The sequence below is a fragment of the Candoia aspera genome, chromosome 4 (genome assembly GCF_035149785.1).
Source record: "Candoia aspera isolate rCanAsp1 chromosome 4, rCanAsp1.hap2, whole genome shotgun sequence".
Classification (NCBI taxonomy): Eukaryota; Metazoa; Chordata; class Lepidosauria; order Squamata; family Boidae; genus Candoia; species Candoia aspera.
Window position 1 is genome coordinate 62,099,535 of NC_086156.1, and position 16,653 is coordinate 62,116,187.

Genomic DNA, 16,653 nt, shown 5'->3' on the forward strand with positions numbered 1-16,653 from the left:
TTGGAGCTTAACATGTCCACATGTAAGGTATCATGCTAAAAATAAATAAGAACAGCTATTTTTTTCCTTTCTGTGAAATAGTTTGAGAGAGGGGAAGTAATTACAGCCACATAATGTGTGAAATGACATATTTGGGAGCGCTGCAATGTCTAAACAAGGCACAGCTGATGCAGAGTCTGAGTCTCCATTTTTTTGTTGAAAGTGTATTTCCTTTTCATCCTTTGTTCAAATGCAGCCTTTCTCCCAGGCAGGTGTAACAAAGCTTCCACACAGTACCTTTTAAAAAGTTATCTTTTCTTCCTTCAGAGTGTTTTTTAATTTATTCCCTTCTAATTTTACTTTCGTTTAGGTGTTTAATGGTCCCCCCTGCTAATGCAATTGTATGGTCTTAAATACCCCACTTTGATAAATTTCACCAATTTGGAATCAAGCTCTCACTTTTGAGAGTACTTAATTTTTATCTGAATGATGAAAATATTATAGAATCTTGTCCACGCTGCTAGGCATCTATTAAAGAGTTTGCAGATCTTTCAGAGAGGCATGAAGATAACTGCTCCCTTAAACTGAGCTCTGCTCTTGGTGGCTAATGGACACCAAGTTTCTGGAAAACAGTACGGAAGTAGTTTGTTATTGCTTCTCTGACTTCCTGCTGGCATCCCCATTGACTTCACTTGTGGGAAGCCAGCAGGGAACGTTGGAAATTGCAATCACATGACCGTGGCTTGCTGTGACATTGTAATGACCAAGCTCCCAGATTGCGATTGCATGAATACAGGGAAGCTGCAGTGGCCGGAACTCCAAGGACCAGTCATAAGTCCCTCTTGTTTAGTGCTGTTGTAACTTTGAACAGTTGCTGAAACAAGTGGTCGTAACCCGAGGACCTTTTCAATACCATTTATTATTATACCTAACATGGCATTGGCTTTTTTTTCAGCAGATGCACACTGTGTCAACACCTTCATTGAACTCTTTATCTTTACTCCAGTATCTCATTCCTTATCAGTCATTGCTAGCTCTTACCTGGTTAATTTGTATGAGTAGTTAAAAGAGGCCATTCCTGGATACAGTGATTTTAGACAACTGTTGACCAGTCATCAGCTTCCCCTTTTGGAGAAGGTTGTTGAGATGGCAGTGGTGGATCAGCAACATAGCATCCTAGAAAAAGCTGAATGTCTGGACCCTTTTCAGTCATGGTTCAAGTCTGACATGGCATTGGCCACTCTCCTGGATGACCTTTTTGGGACCTGGATGGGAGCTGTATTCCTTTCCTGGTCTTTTTAGATCTCTTAGTGGCCTTCAATATCCTCAGTCACTGTCTCTTATTGGATCGTTGACTAGGGATAGGAGGCACTGTTTTGCAGTAGTCTCCCTCCTCCTTTGCAGGCTGTTCCAGTCAGTAGTAGTGGAAGAGGAGAGGTTGGCTAGTGACTCCAGTCTCGTGGGGTGCCACAGAGATCGATCTGCTCGCCCCTGCTCTTTAGCATCTATATGAAACAGCTAGGAGGGTTCTTCTAATAGTTTGAGCTGTGTTATACAAATAATACCCAACTGTGTATTGCCACCCTGGGCTACAATGAGGATGATGTTGATGTCTTATCCCAGTGCCTGGAGATGGAAAAGGTTTGAATGGGAGAACAGGCTGAAACTGAACCGAAGCAAGATGGACATGCTGTTCGTTCATAGAGGCTTTCTGTCAACACCAATGTTATCTCTGGATGGACAAGCATTACCTTGAAGTAGATTTGCTTTTTAGGAGTTCTTCTGTACTCATGGCTCCTGCTCAAGCAGTAGGTGGAAGATATGGCTAGAGGACCCTTTGCCCAGCTCCAGCTGGTGTGCCAGTATGTCCTTACTTGGTACAGGAGGACCTGACTACAGTAACTCATGACCTCATTAACCCTTGGTTAGACTACTGCAATGTTCTCTACTTGGGGATGCCTTTAAAGACTACACGGAAATTATAGTTGGCCAGAGTGCAGCAAGGCATGTGCTAACCAGCACCAGGAATATGCCACACCCATGAGGGCTCTGCTTTGGGGACGTTGATTTCTGGGTATAATTTAAAATGCTGGTTTTGCCCCATAAAGCTCATTATGTCTTGGCACCAGGTACCTGTGAGACAATCTACTCCAACCTGAATCAACCTGACCTGTTAGGTTATCCAAAGAGAAACTGCTTGTAGTTCCTCACTTCCAGGAAGCAGAAGGAGCTGAAGCCAGGAAGCCCTGCTTTTCAGGGCCAACATTCTGGAACTGTCACCCAGCAGAGATCAGACTTGTTCCTTCCTGGGTGGCCTTCAGGGGGATGTTAAAAACTGAGTTGTTTGGGAGAACATGCTAGTCACTTAGTGCCATCTTTTATTTTTACCTACATATTGTTTTTGTTTTTTTATTTCATGATTTATTCTTAATTGTTCATTTAGATTTACTGTAGATATTTTAAGGTTTCTATATCATGTAAGTTGTCAAGTGTCACTAGAATGCAGTAATAGATTATAAATGTAATAATAAAATAAATTAAAAGAAAACAGTTCTACTGGACTTTTACTCATAGCAATACTGACTTCCATTCCAGGGGCACAGAGGAAAACATCCAAGCAGAATTCTGTAATACTTCATTAATTACTAGCATCTGCTTGGTACGATGTAGAGAAAATTAATTAGCCTTTTTTCCTGGTATGCTGTGATGAGTCACAAATACTGTAAAATTGAAAAACTTACATACTTTATTTAGGTGCCTTGTTAATTAAAAAAAAACTCAGCTAACTCTTCTGTGTATTCTCTGGTTATCTTTAGATAATTGTATCTTGTGTTTTTATCTTTTACATGAGTTATAGATAAGAGAAATAATGAAATATTTCTCTTTTTAAAAATAATTCACTCAAATGCATCTTTGGCTGAACATTTCAAGTAAACATCCTGTTTTCTGATTCACAGGTCTTGAAGAGTGATGAAACTCAAGAGCAGTGGCTGACAGACCTCCATTACAATTTCAATATATATTTAGCCACTCATTCCCCAGGATCTGGGGGAGCCAACACAATATATTGAAGAGAATATTTGGTTGAAAACACTTCGTTATGAATGAAAAGTGTCATTTTTTGTGGATATTAAAAATACATTTTATATAACCCGTGTTTTGTATAAAAACTTTCTCTTACATTTGATACTGAAATTTAAAAGTTGATTTAAAATAAAATGAAATAATACATTGAGCTTAAAGCAAACAAACACTGAGAAACATGGAATTTTTACTAATTTGTGAAGAGCAGGAAACACTTTAGTTGTTGCCAGTTAACTTGGTGTGCTTGATTCCCAATTATTATACAACTTAATATATAAAAAGTATAGAAGATCATTTAGATAAAAGCACTGACGAAAATACTATTAAAGATACTTTAAAATGTCCATGAATAACCAGCAGGCTCTCTTATGCTATAGCGCAGTCTTGCCTTCATGCCTGGATCTTGTGTGTTTTGCTTTGATTATTGTGGTAGGTTTCATATTGTATGAAAATTGTTTAAATTTCTCTGGATTCTCCAATAAGCAAAGATCCTGCAATCCACCTGCTGTAAAATAAGCATAAAATTATTAGTGTATTTGTCCAGTGAGGACTCAAGACACTTGGCTTTTCTTTCCTTATTGAACGTATACAGAAACCTAACTTTAAAATTCTGCCTCATCTAGCTGAAGGCTGTTAAATGGCAAATATACTCTTCATTTATTAGAGGATTCCTGTATCTATAGCTAGCAGCTGCTATCTACTTTCTCTTTACTGTATTCTGTGACATACTTTAGCTCTACCATTCTTATATAAACCTTATTTCTGTTTATTTTTTAAAAAAAATCATTATTCCTATTTTGCCTCGTAAGAGATACTACAAAAGAGGCCAGGGATATCTTCAAGGCTTTTACAGTGGTGCTTAAAGTATGTGAATCCTTTTGAATTTTCAATATTTCTTTGGAAACACTGAAATACTTCCAAAGAAATATTAGGAAATGCAGGCATAGCATTATAGTTTATTGAGGGGCTTGTGACATATGAATGTACGATGTTATGCAAGGTTTCCTGTTTCATGCTTTCATTTGACCAAATCATGTAAGGACATTTTAAATGCTCTGGTCTTCAAACCTCAAGGAAATCAGTGTAACTGGGGAATGAAGATGGGGATCTTCCTGCTTTAAAGCACCGAGGCAAAACGCCTTGCTGGAGAAACATTTCACCCTTTAAAAAAACACCAATAAAAAGGAACAGCACAAAAAACAAGCTTTCCCATGACAGAACTCATCACCCAGCTCTTTTCCAAACACTGATGGACTGCAGTGGATACATCACCCCTCCTACTGCTGGCTTTCTTAAAGGGGCAAGTGGGGTGATGATATACAGTAATGAAACTTGCCAGTACATTCTTTTTAAATCTTTTAAATTTTTTTTAATAACATTATATATATAAAAAAGAAACTTGCCAGTACTTTCGTAGCATAAGGCCTCAAGGCACACCAGACATTTTCTCAAGAAAGGGGAGGGGGACTTCGTGTTCCCCTAATGGGAATCCAAGGGCTGTGTGTGTCAAGATGGCAGTCACAATCATGCCATCAAAGTCCCCCCCCTCTGCATGTGCATTTGATGTTGACACGTGTGCAAAAGTTTGATCGCACAGTTGCAACTACCATCTTGACTATTTCCACCCCCCACGTTGCTGATGCCCTCATCCACAAATGGTGACTTTGACCCAGTTAATGTGACTGGGTGCTGCTTGACCTAAAAGGAGGTTTAACACAATTAGTGGCTAATTTAATGCCTTATCAGTCAGAACCTCCATCTACCCACTAACAGCTTATAGAATCAGAGTACATACACTCGTGTGTATATGTGTGTAAAATCAAAACACAAGTTAACCATCACAAAATCTTTAATTTCTTCCATGTTGTCAGTATAGCATTTTCACACACACCCTATAAAATGCCCAGGATTTTTATAGATTCCATTATCCTTAGTTTATAAGAGAATACTTTTTGCAATTAAAAACACTTTTGTTGTATTGTTAACATGTATTTTTAGATCAAGATACTGAGATTAAATAATGGACTTCTTATTCACTTCTCTCCTAGCTAAATATTGCTGCTAGGCCACCACGATGTAAAAAAAAAAGAAAAAATCCAAATTTTATCAGCAATAGCTTCTTTAGGACCAACTGAAATGTCACAGAAGATTAATCCTGAGCTGACCAGAAAGCTAAAGAGAGAACTGGCTTTAGTACTGGCTTCAATCAGCCTTTATTTTCAGTCAGATGAATCACTTTAAACACTGAGAATTTCACTTTGTATCAAGCAGAGTCCATTTTAACACCAACTAGTAACATATGTGAAATATAACCTACTGGACCCTAGTTCCTAACAGTTTAGAGATTAAACAAAACAAAAATCCTTGCTGAAATGCATACAAGAAAATAAATTGTCATCTTTAGATAGGTTAAAAGTTTCCAGAGTCCCCAACTGGAAAAAGAAAGCATTCTTCCTAATAGAGGAGGAGGTCTTACTGAGTTATGAAAAGATAAAGACTTCTTGAAACTGCAAACACTCTCCAGTTAGACTGTACAGACTTCAAAAGAGAAAGCAGAATCTATTTTCTGAAGGGAATAACCAACACTAAGATCTGAGAAAGTTTTAATGCCATCTATATCTGTGTAAAAGTTTAGATGAAGCCTCCTCTGATAATGCCGCCTGACTCAGGAAAGTAAAACAAAGAATCTTTCTTTGAGTTTGGCACAGGAAAACTGCCCATAATTGTCACTCAGCTCTGTTTGATAGCCTTTATTAAACCAAGAAGATGGCAACAAGAAGAGATAACCAATTATTATTGCTGCACCTGCATATAGAATTAAAAACTAATTTGCTTATTTATTTTTAAAAGACTTTTAAAATTATATATGTGAACTGCTGATTTGGATTGTACATGAGATTTACATTTAAAATAAACCAAGACCCATTTATAATGAACTATTAAGATCTAACACATAATGGGCAACCTACAGTCTGTGGACTGCATATGGATCCTCAGCAATTCATTTGCAGATGGGCTGGAAGGAACAGAATAACAAAGAAATATAAAATTCTTAACTAATGAAATCAAAGTGCATTCCTGGCTTGTAACTATACTGTTCAAAATTATCTTGGAGCAGTAGTTGGTTACAAATTAAGTATGAGTCAGCAGTGTGATGTGGCTGCAAAAAAAAGGCAGATGCAATTTTAGGCTGCATGCACAAAAGTGTAGTTTCCAGATAGCTGAATGTAGTAACTCCACTACTCTGTAGTTGTCAGTCTCAGCTTAAGTATTGTGTCCTATTCTGGGCATCATTTTAAGGAGGATTCAGACTGGAAGGATCCACAAACCAGAACAGGTTCAGAGAAGCCAATAAGGATCTTCACAGCACAAAAACTAAGTCCTATGAAAACAAACTGAAAGAATTGGGCGTGTTCAGAGCTGAGAAGATTAAGGGAAAATATGATAGCAGTCTTCAAATACCTGAAAGGATGTCACACAGAAGGTTAAGTCTGTTTTCTATCTTTCCAGAGGGCAGGACTTTATGTTCTGGAAAGGTAACTGAATGTTAGAAAAAAATGTCTTAACAGTAAGAACACTGACAGTGAAACCAATTACACAGAGAAGTGTTGTTTTAGATAGCCAAGTGTCAAGAATGCTTTAATTTGAACTCCTGTACTGAACAGAATGTTGGACTCAGTGGCTTAAGTAACTCCTTCCAAGTCTGTGTGTTTATTTTATACTGCAAAGTATTTTGAAAATGATGATTTGCATGCTTAATCTCTTTTGATAATGGAAGATCATTTATGAAATTACTTGTTCTTTAAAGTATCTATCCTTCAAAAACAGTTTTTCCAAGGACATTTTACAACACACTAATATCACAAAATAAAAAATCAGAATTAAATTAAAATAATTTAAACACAATAACACAGATAGAATTCTGAGTGTCAGTACACTGTACATACCTTCTGGTTGATATGGGCAACCCTATCTGTGCTTGTAAGTTAGTCCATCAGTTACAGATCCCAGTTTACATAGAACAACATTAGCAGGCTTGGGGTAAAACTGGGTTTTGGTTGCACTTGTGGCATATTGGCTATAATATCAAATCAAATAACTTTATTACAGCCATAAGGCCAGAAACAGTGATATAAACCTACAAAGTAAGTGAAGATAGATAGATAGATAGATGTAGATAGATGTCCATTTATAAGCAGTAAGTATAAGATATATAACAAGGAATAAGAATGAAATTTAGAACAGAAAAGTACAGGGATAAAAGTACAATAATAATAGAATAAAATAATAATATATAATACCAGTATAAGTAATGAATCAGAATCTTTGACTACAAGTAAGACAAATAGCACATATAGAAGCACAAAACTGGGCAGCTTGGGAGGATAATACCTGGGTTCTTATCAGATAGGAGAAGCAACAAATAGAAGTTGTGCTGTCTGCCTGGAAATGTCGCACAGATATGATTTGGTGAACTTCAAGATTCCTTAAACTGCTATTTTGAAAGGCAGATAAAGATAATTGTTGGTAAGGGTACCAGGCTGCATGTTGACAATCAGCCAACTGATAGAGCGGAAAGATGCAGGGTTTACTTCATGCTCATGTTTTTTATCTAGCACAAATAATGTTTTTCGTTAAGAACAAGAATATTGATAAATAAAAATGTCCTCTAACAAAGCAATTAACTTTTCTCTGATTTAGGTTTTATGTACCCAAATGTTTCATGGAGACTTAGAAAAACTGGACTGGCTTCCAAGGGTCTAAAATATAGAAAGTTACTACAACATTATTCTCTTAATGCTTTTCAAGATGACAACATGGTTTGGGTTACATATAAAGAGGAAAACAATCTGATAACAGCAGGAGACCTGAGAAGATGACTTTGAAGGAAAGAGCCTCTAAACTATACCTGCCTAAATATCTCTCTGACTAAGGTTCTTTCAAGAATTCTTTCAGCTGACTTTCACAGGAGGAACACTGAAATTTTCCACTGTCTTAAAGCAATCTTCAGTAGGAATACATGAACAGTAAATGTTGTTCCCCTACTAGGCTGCTGGAGTCCATCTCTTAATAATGAAGCATTGAGAAACTAATTCTGCAGCCCCAAAATGTGAACTGATGGCAAGAAAGCCACCTGGGTTCTCTTTTGGGTACAGGTAGTCCTTGTTTAGCAACTGCCTCATTTAGTGACTGTTCGCAGTTACGGCGGTGATGAAAAAGTAACTTTGTGACCAATCCTTGCATTTACAACTTTCGCAGGTCTATAAAGGAAAGCTGAAGTAAGATCATAAGGATAGTCACGGTTTCACTTTGCATCTGCTTTGCTTAATGGCTGAGTTGCCAGTCCAAATTGTGATTGTTTAACAAGGACTACCTATAAGTCCAATCCTTCTCTTCCACCCGATGACCGATAGAGAAGTATATGGAAGCTTGAACCAAACAGATCTGATGGCAGGATAGATTCCAGTCAGAAATATAATTATGAAGCTATAAGACTGAAGGCCAAGACAGTACATATCAGCAGAAGAGATCACACTGCAAGAAGTATGGCTTAGAACCCCCAAAATGAGCATTGAGAATAAACAGGACACCTTATTATTTGGAGCCAGAGCCAAGTTCCTTATGACAGAAGGTTATTCTGTAACTGCTTGGTCCTTTTATCAGAAGACAATTTGGAAGTAAAGCTTGTTCAATGACTTTGGGGAACTCAACAGGTGATCTCACTGCCATCCAGGAATATAGCAGGATGGTACTCCAAAAAGAGTGATTGTCCCTTTAAGTTTATTCAATACATTTTATGTTATTCTCTAACAAGAAACGTCAGAGAAGGACAGGTTGACAGCTATGTCTCATACTCATTACAGGGTTTTGTTGTTTATTCGTTTAGTCGCTTTCGACTCTTCGTGACTTCATGGACCAGCCCACGCCAGAGCTTCCTGTCGGTCGTCAACACCCCCAGCTCCCCCAGGGACGAGTCCGTCACCTCTAGAATATCATCCATCCATCTTGCCCTTGGTCAGCCCCTCTTCCTTTTGCCTTCCACTCTCCCTAGCATCAGCATCTTCTCCAGGGTGTCCTGTCTTCTCATGATGTGGCCAAAGTATTTCAGTTTTGCCTTTAATATCATTCCCTCAAGTGAGCAGTCTGGCTTTATTTCCTGGAGGATGGACTGGTTGGATCTTCTTGCAGTCCAAGGCACTCTCAGAATTTTCCTCCAGCACCACAGTTCAAAAGCATCGATCTTCCTTCTCTCAGCCTTCCTTATGGTCCAGCTCTCGCAGCCATATGTTACTACAGGGAACACCATTGCTTTAACTATGCGGGTCTTTGTTGTCAGTGTGATGTCTCTGCTCTTAACTATTTTATCGAGATTTGTCATTGCTCTTCTTCCAAGGATTAAGCGTCTTCTGATTTCCTGACTGCAGTCAGCATCTGCAGTAATCTTTGCACCTAGGAATACAAAGTCTTTCACTGCTTCTACGTTTTCTCCCTCTATTTGCCAGTTATCAATCAAGCTGGTTGCCATAATCTTGGTTTTTTTGAGGTTTAGCTGCAAACCAGCTTTTGCACTTTCTTCTTTCACCTTCATCATAAGGCTCCTCAGTTCCTCTTCACTTTCAGCCATCAAAGTGGTATCATCTGCATATCTGAGATTGTTAATGTTTCTTCCAGAGATTTTAACTCCAGCCTTGGATTCCTCAAGCCCAGCTTGTCGCATGATGTGTTCTGCATACCAGTTGAATAGGTAGGGTGAGAGTATACAGCCCTGCCGTACTCCTTTCCCAATCTTAAACCAGTCTGTTGTTCCGTGGTCTGTTCTTACTGTCGCTACTTGGTCGTTATACAGATTCTTCAGGAGGCATACAAGATGACTTGGTATCCCCATACCACTAAGAACTTGCCACAATTTGTTATGGTCCACACAGTCAAAGGCTTTAGAATAGTCAATAAAACAGAAATAGATGTTTTTCTGAAACTCCCTGGCTTTTTCCATTATCCAGCGGATATTGGCAATTTGGTCTCTAGTTCCTCTGCCTTTTCTAAACCCAGCTTGTACGTCTGGCAATTCTCGCTCCATGAACTGCTGAAGTCTACCTTGCAGGATCTTGAGCATTACCTTACTGGCATGTGAAATGAGTGCCACTGTTCAATAGTTTGAACATTCTTTAGTGTTTCCCTTTTTTGGTATGGGGATATAAGTTGATTTTTTCCAGTCTGATGGCCATTCTTGTGTTTTCCAAATTTGCTGGCATATAGCATGCATTACCTTGACAGCATCATCTTGCAAGATTTTGAACAGTTCAGCTGGGATGCCGTCGTCTCCTGTTGCCTTGTTATTAGCAATGCTTCTTAAGGCCCACTCAACCTCACTCTTCAGGATGTCTGGCTCTAGCTCACCGACCACACCGTCAAAGCTATCCCCGATATTGTTATCCTTCCTATACAGGTCTTCCGTATATTCTTGCCACCTTTTCTTGATCTCTTCTTCTTCTGTTAGGTCCTTGCCATCTTTGTTTTTGATCATACCCATTTTGGCCTGGAATTTACCTCCAATGTTTCTAATTTTCTGGAAGAGGTCTCTTGTCCTTCCTATTCTATTGTCTTCTTCCACTTCCGCGCATTGCTTGTTTAAAAATAATTCCTTATCTCTTCTGGCTAACCTCTGGAATTTTGCATTTAATTGGGCATATCTCCCCCTATCACTGTTGCCTTTTGCTTTCCTTCTTTCTTGGGCTACTTCTAGTGTCTCAGCAGACAGCCATTTTGCCTTCTTGGTTTTCTCTTTCTTTGGGATGTATTTTGTTGCCGCCTCCTGAACAATGCTGCCAACTTCTGTCCAGAGTTCTTCCGGGACCCTATCTACTAAGTCCAGTCCCTTAAATCTATTCTTCACCTCCACTGCATATTCCTTAGGAATATTAGTGAGCTCATATCTAGCTGATCTGTGGGTCTTCCCTAATCTCTTGAGTCTGATCCTAAATTGTGCAAGAAGAAGTTCGTGATCTGAACTACAGTCAGCTCCAGGCCTTGTTTTTACCGACTGTACAGATGTCCGCCACCTTTGGCTGCAAAGGATGTAATCAATCTGATTTCGGTGTTGTCCATCTGGTGAAGTCCATGTATAAAGCCGTCTCTTAGGTTGTTGGAAGAGAGTGTTTGTTATGCAGAGTGAATTGTCTTGGCAAAATTCTATCAGCCTGTGTCCTGCTTCGTTTTGTTCTCCCAGGCCATACTTACCTGTAATTCGAGGTGTCATTTGACTGCCCACCTTAGCATTCCAGTCTCCTGTGATGAAAATAACATCTCTTTTAGGCGTGTTGTCCAGTAGGTGCTGCAGATCCTCATAGAACTGCTCTACTTCAGCTTCTTCAGCATTTGTGGTTGGGGTGTATATTTGGATCACTGTGATGTTAGATGGCTTGCCCTGAATTCGAATTGAGATCATTCTATCATTTTTTGGGTTGTATCCAAGCACTGCTTTAGCCACTTTAGTATTAATTATGAAGGCTACTCCATTTCTTCTGTGGTCCTCTTGTCCGCAGTAGTAGATCTGGTGGTCATTTGATGTGAAGTGGCCCATTCCAGTCCATTTCAGTTCACTGACGCCCAGAATGTCTATCTTTAATCTTGACATCTCACCAATAACCACATCCAATTTGCCCTGGCTCATAGATCTTACATTCCAGGTTCCGATGGTGTGTTGATCCTTAGAACATCGGATTCGCCGTTCACCACCAGCACCGTCGGCCGCTAGCTGTCCTTTCGGCTTTGAGCTAGCTGCGTCATCACGTCTGGGGCTAGTTGAGCTCATCCTCTGTTCCTCCCCAGTAGCATTTTGACCATCTTCCGACCTGGGGGTCTTATCTTCCGATGGTATACCGACATATCTCTGGTTGTACTGATCCATTTAGTTTTCACGGCAAGAATACTGAGGTGGGTTGCCATTACCTTCCCCAGGGATCGCATTTAGTCTGACCTCTCTGTCATGACCTTCCCGTCTTGGGTGGCCCTTCACGGTTTAGCTCATGGCATCATTGAGGTGCTCAAGCTCCAGCACCACGACAAGGTAACAATCCTTTGCTGAAGCATTACAGGGTACTCCTAGCTAGATGAACCCAGGGACGATTTACCATTTGAATTTTGGCCAAATTAAAACAAATACCTTCCAACACATTATGTGTGATCCTCTGGCTATGAAGTTTGTTTTCTGCTATATGTATTATTGAACCAAACTAATGACAACTGGGACTTATTTGAGGATGATCTCTGGACTTGTCGCTAATATAACCACATTCCAGTGTAATCAATTCCTGGTGGTGATTTTATATTGGATACTAATGATGAGTCCTTTATTTTTATTTTAATAATGTTTGCCACCAATCTGCTTTTCTCTAGGCTTCATTGTTCAAATAAGGAAATAAATAATGAGGGATGGTGGTTGGCCCAAATGATCACCAAATTCAATTATTATTTTAAATGGTCCTGCTGAAAGAATCCTGAGGGGGAATTCACATATTTGGGTGGTAGGGTGTATATTACCATATGTGTTGGTATCACTAAATTTCAACAACAGAATTAGTGATTTTAAAATGGATTTTCATCTTGACAGTGATTATTCCCTCCTTATTGTGAGATTAGTCTTGAATGTCCAGGCTAGCTATTTAGAACATAACTATAGTTAGAACATAACTATGTGAATAAAATCTCTCTGCATAGGAATTACCGAATTAAATGAGCCAATGAACATGAGAAGACCACTGTCCAGTTTTGGTCACCCTCCAGTTCCAACAATAATGTTGAAGGATGACAGGGAAGCATTATACATATTACAACAAAAAATTAATATTATCCAGAAATCTGGAATGGTGAAAGTTTTAATAAATAACACCAGAATTAAATATAAATCCAAATACAAGAATGTATCAAAACCAAGGTTAAACTAGTCAAATTATAGAGGGCCATCAGAGATAATCGGCACCATCTGAGTGGTACTGTACTTTATCTGAAAAAATTCTGAAAACTGTTGGGAAAAAAAAGCAGGAGGCTCAAATGGATAATTGGAAGAAGATAGTTCAACCAGTTAAATATAGGAACACTACATAATTTTGGCACTTTGAATCTTATTTTTTTCCAAAAGCGTCTCCCAAGATGGGTAGGGCAATCTTACCTGAGACATGGATTGAGCACTTTTGCACTATATTTAGCAAAGATGTAAATTATTTTACTCCTCTAGAGCTATCTGCATAATGTTTATCTGACTTGTGTCCCTTTCCAAAATCTCCATAAACTTTTCTTGCAACTGAAGAATGGAAAAGCCACAAGTTGGTGGGGGAATCTTAGCCCATTTGAACTTTTAAAGACAATTCTGACTGTTGGATACCCGTGCTGGGATTTTCCTTACCCATACTTATAATTCCATTTACATGCCCAAGAAATGTATAAACATCTATGCAATTTAAATAGGGAGGAAAGCTAACAACAAAGAGGTTAGTGACTGGCTGTAGGTATTCTGCCTTAATGAACACAGCCAGTATATAAAGGCACGACATCTGCTATGGAGTTCAGTTTTAGTTCTCTCCTGAAGAAGCTAGTGGCAGGGCTAGCAAAATGTCCACACATATTCACTGTCTCACATGGCCTTATCTGGAAGTCATTTCACCAATAACCATCTTGTCATTTTTCCCAGCACCCTCATATAATCACCACAATGGTCTGTCTGTCTGTCTTTCTCTCCTTCCTTCCTTCCTTCCTTCCCTTTCCTTTCTTCTGCTATCTGTAGGATTCCTCTGTTGCTTCCCACCTAGTGTTTCTAAAGACAATCATCACGTAAGTCTGAATTGTACCTGATATTAACTGAAACTCACAAAACTGCTGTTTTGAAGAAGGCAATTTCATTGGGTGATTCACCTTTCCTTCTTGTGAGTGCCCTTTAAAAACAAATTTCCAGAATGTATAAACATAAATGCTTCGTACAGTTTTCATTCTCCCAGGCTCTGCTATATTTATAATAAAAAATGTAAAGCATTTAATGAAATAAAGAAAACAAAAATAATGATAAATGAATGCCTCCCCTAAAGAGCACTGTTTTCAACATTTTACCAAAAGATATCAGGGTAAGGTACATCTGACCTCAGGGGGCAGTTGTTCCAGGGACAGGGCTCTTCCACTGAGCATACTGTCCCTGCTACCACAGGGAGATGGATTCTGCCTCAAATGATGGTCCGGAGGGTCTAAGTCATAAAGCACCTAGAATTAGGCCTAGAAACTTATTGGCAACCTATGCAGTATTATTCTGCTAAACTAGTGCTAGTCAGCAGGTGGGCTACTGCATTGTGTGCCAGCTATAGCTTCCAACTAATCTTAGCCAGTCTGTTTAGTGGTTAAGGCACCAGGCTAGAATTCAGGAGACTGTGAGTTCTAGTCCCGCCTTAGGCATGAAAGCCAGCTGGGTGACCTTGGGCCAGTCACCCTCTCAGCCCAACTCATCTCACAGGGTTGCTGTTGTGGGGAAAATAGGAGAAGGGTTATTTATAAAAATAATAAAGGCGGGATAGAAAATAAATAAATAAATGGCAGCCCCACCCCCAATGAACTGCAGTTGCCTAGCTAAGACATGACAAGAGCCTCAGTTGCTTCTTCAGTGCCTCTTGATCCAAGAAAGGGTAGAACTGAGAGACCCACCAAAGCTGTCTGAAGGCTCTCTTGACCATGACTTCTACCTGCTGTTCCAGCAGGAGTTATTAAATCAAGGAGAATTCCCAGGTTCTGCACCAGCTGCTTTGGAGGAAGTGCTACCCCATCAAGAGCTACAGATGAAAAAAACATGGTTTGAGATTTCTGAATTTATAATAACTCCCTCTTGCTGGAACCAACTATTGTCTGTTTTGTCCCTCCCTCCCTCTCCTTTCCTCAGCTGCCATACAGCTGGATTTATTCATGAAGACAAAATTCATTTTAATAGTGATTTGTTCTTTGACATCTCTGTGATAACACAGAACTGTGATTGAAAAAAAAAAGACTCAACTTCCCAAGATAAACATTTAGTGATGTGCATGATTACCATATATCTGCTTCAGAGTGGTCGACTTCTGTACCAAGTTGGTTCCTGAGCTGTTTTTGTTCACGGCCTTTGCCATTTTGCCTGAAGTAAGTGCTTTCAGTGGAGTGAAGTTCATCTTTTTGTTCCAAACTATCTTAATGCACAGGGCAGCTGTTTTTTGTTGCCATTCATCTTCATCTTTGCATTGTTGCTTCATACTAAAAAGCTGAAGGAATTGCTTTCTTAACTGGTAGCTGGAAGGAGAAAACAAAATGGGCAATTCTGTTTAGCTTACCACTTTTTAACTCCAGAGTTTTCTAGGAACCATTTTCTTGAGTCTTTTTCAGTTTTTGAAAAAACACATTTTGTCTTAATTGTATTAACCTTCTCATTTTCAATGTTTTGAAAAAGTAGTAAATAAAAATAATACTTCAAGGATGTACAGTAACTACCCCCTACATATAATACAATCATTAAATTAAACCATAAAAAGAGAAATAACAAACTAGAAAAAAGGGGAAAAATCCATATAAGATTAATTCAATACTTAAACTTATGAAATCTATAAAACTTATAGAAACATTTTATTCCACCTTCTCATTTTTAGAATATAAACACTTTTCAAAAATGGATAATAAATCTGCTCCTTAACATCGGGATAATAAGTTCCTTTTCATCTGTAAAAATACTCTCATTACCAAGCCCAAGACTTGATAGAGGCAAAATTCTTTATAAAATGTCAACTTCCATATTTCAGGAGTATAATTCAAATCCCATTCACTTTCTTGCCTTCCTCTGATCCACTGTTTAGCCCTTGGATATTCTAAGGCCCAATATAGAAAGTACCACCAAAAAAATATATATATCCTTTCTTCATGATTATGGCTGTATGAGTATGGTAGCTAAAAAATGCTCACTCCATTATTTCCATATCATTGTTGTGCTTCAAAGCCCTTTATGATATCTGAAATTGTGGAAAGTTAGTATGTGAATAATATATCGTTGGCTGACATGCCCTTTTAACATGGGAAAAAGAAGATGACAGATTCAGAAATGATGCATTTTCCAATTTTCCTGAATTATGGGAACGATGATCGAAACCAGGTTGAGGAACACTGTGCAAATACTTGGGGTTGGCTAGTGCCTTGAAGTGCCCCTCCTACATAATGAGTGAAGGAGATCACAGCCATCTGGATTTTATGAGTTGGGGTAGTTAAGAAATTGTTTTAGTTTTAATGGGATTTTATTAGAATTTTATTGTATATTTATTCAAATTTTATTGTATATTTATTCTGTATTGTAAACCGCCCAGAGTCTCTCTGGTCGGAGGAGATGGGTGGTGACAAATTTGATAGATAGATAGATAAATAAATAAATAAATCACCACAACAGGCACTTTTTAACCATTCTACCTATTTACATACTGCATCCCCTTCAATTTCACTTGATGCATTATATGTATATTTGACATCACATTACTCAAAGTATACCAAAGCACAATTTTATATTACATGCTAAGCGTCATGATGAAATCTTTAGTAGTAATTAAA

The 16,653-nt window shown here is 38.6% G+C and overlaps 2 protein-coding genes across 9 annotated transcripts in view; one reads left to right on the top strand and one right to left on the bottom strand.

Moving 5' to 3' along the window:
- The window catches only part of TEX10 (testis expressed 10), a 47,922-nt gene extending 44,792 nt beyond the window's left edge, over positions 1-3,130 (top strand). For 3 of the 4 annotated variants that reach the window (XM_063304252.1, XM_063304254.1, XM_063304253.1), the window contains exon 15: positions 2,937-3,130. In XM_063304252.1, coding sequence (XP_063160322.1) covers positions 2,937-3,050 — 114 coding nt within the window. In that variant the 3' untranslated portion in view covers positions 3,051-3,130. Of the gene's footprint in view, positions 1-2,108; positions 2,915-2,936 lie in introns of those variants that run through there. The other variant, XM_063304256.1, reaches the window with a different exon arrangement.
- A 39-nt stretch (positions 3,131-3,169) lies between these two features.
- INVS (inversin) overlaps positions 3,170-16,653 on the bottom strand; it is a 126,339-nt gene continuing 112,855 nt past the window's right edge. For 4 of the 5 annotated variants that reach the window (XM_063304250.1, XM_063304247.1, XM_063304248.1 and 1 more), the window contains 3 exons: positions 15,125-15,357; positions 13,908-13,991; positions 3,170-3,568 (listed from right to left, as the gene is read on the bottom strand). In XM_063304250.1, coding sequence (XP_063160320.1) covers positions 3,435-3,568; positions 13,908-13,991; positions 15,125-15,357 — 451 coding nt within the window. In that variant the 3' untranslated portion in view covers positions 3,170-3,434. Of the gene's footprint in view, positions 3,569-13,907; positions 13,992-15,124; positions 15,358-16,653 lie in introns of those variants that run through there. The other variant, XM_063304251.1, reaches the window with a different exon arrangement.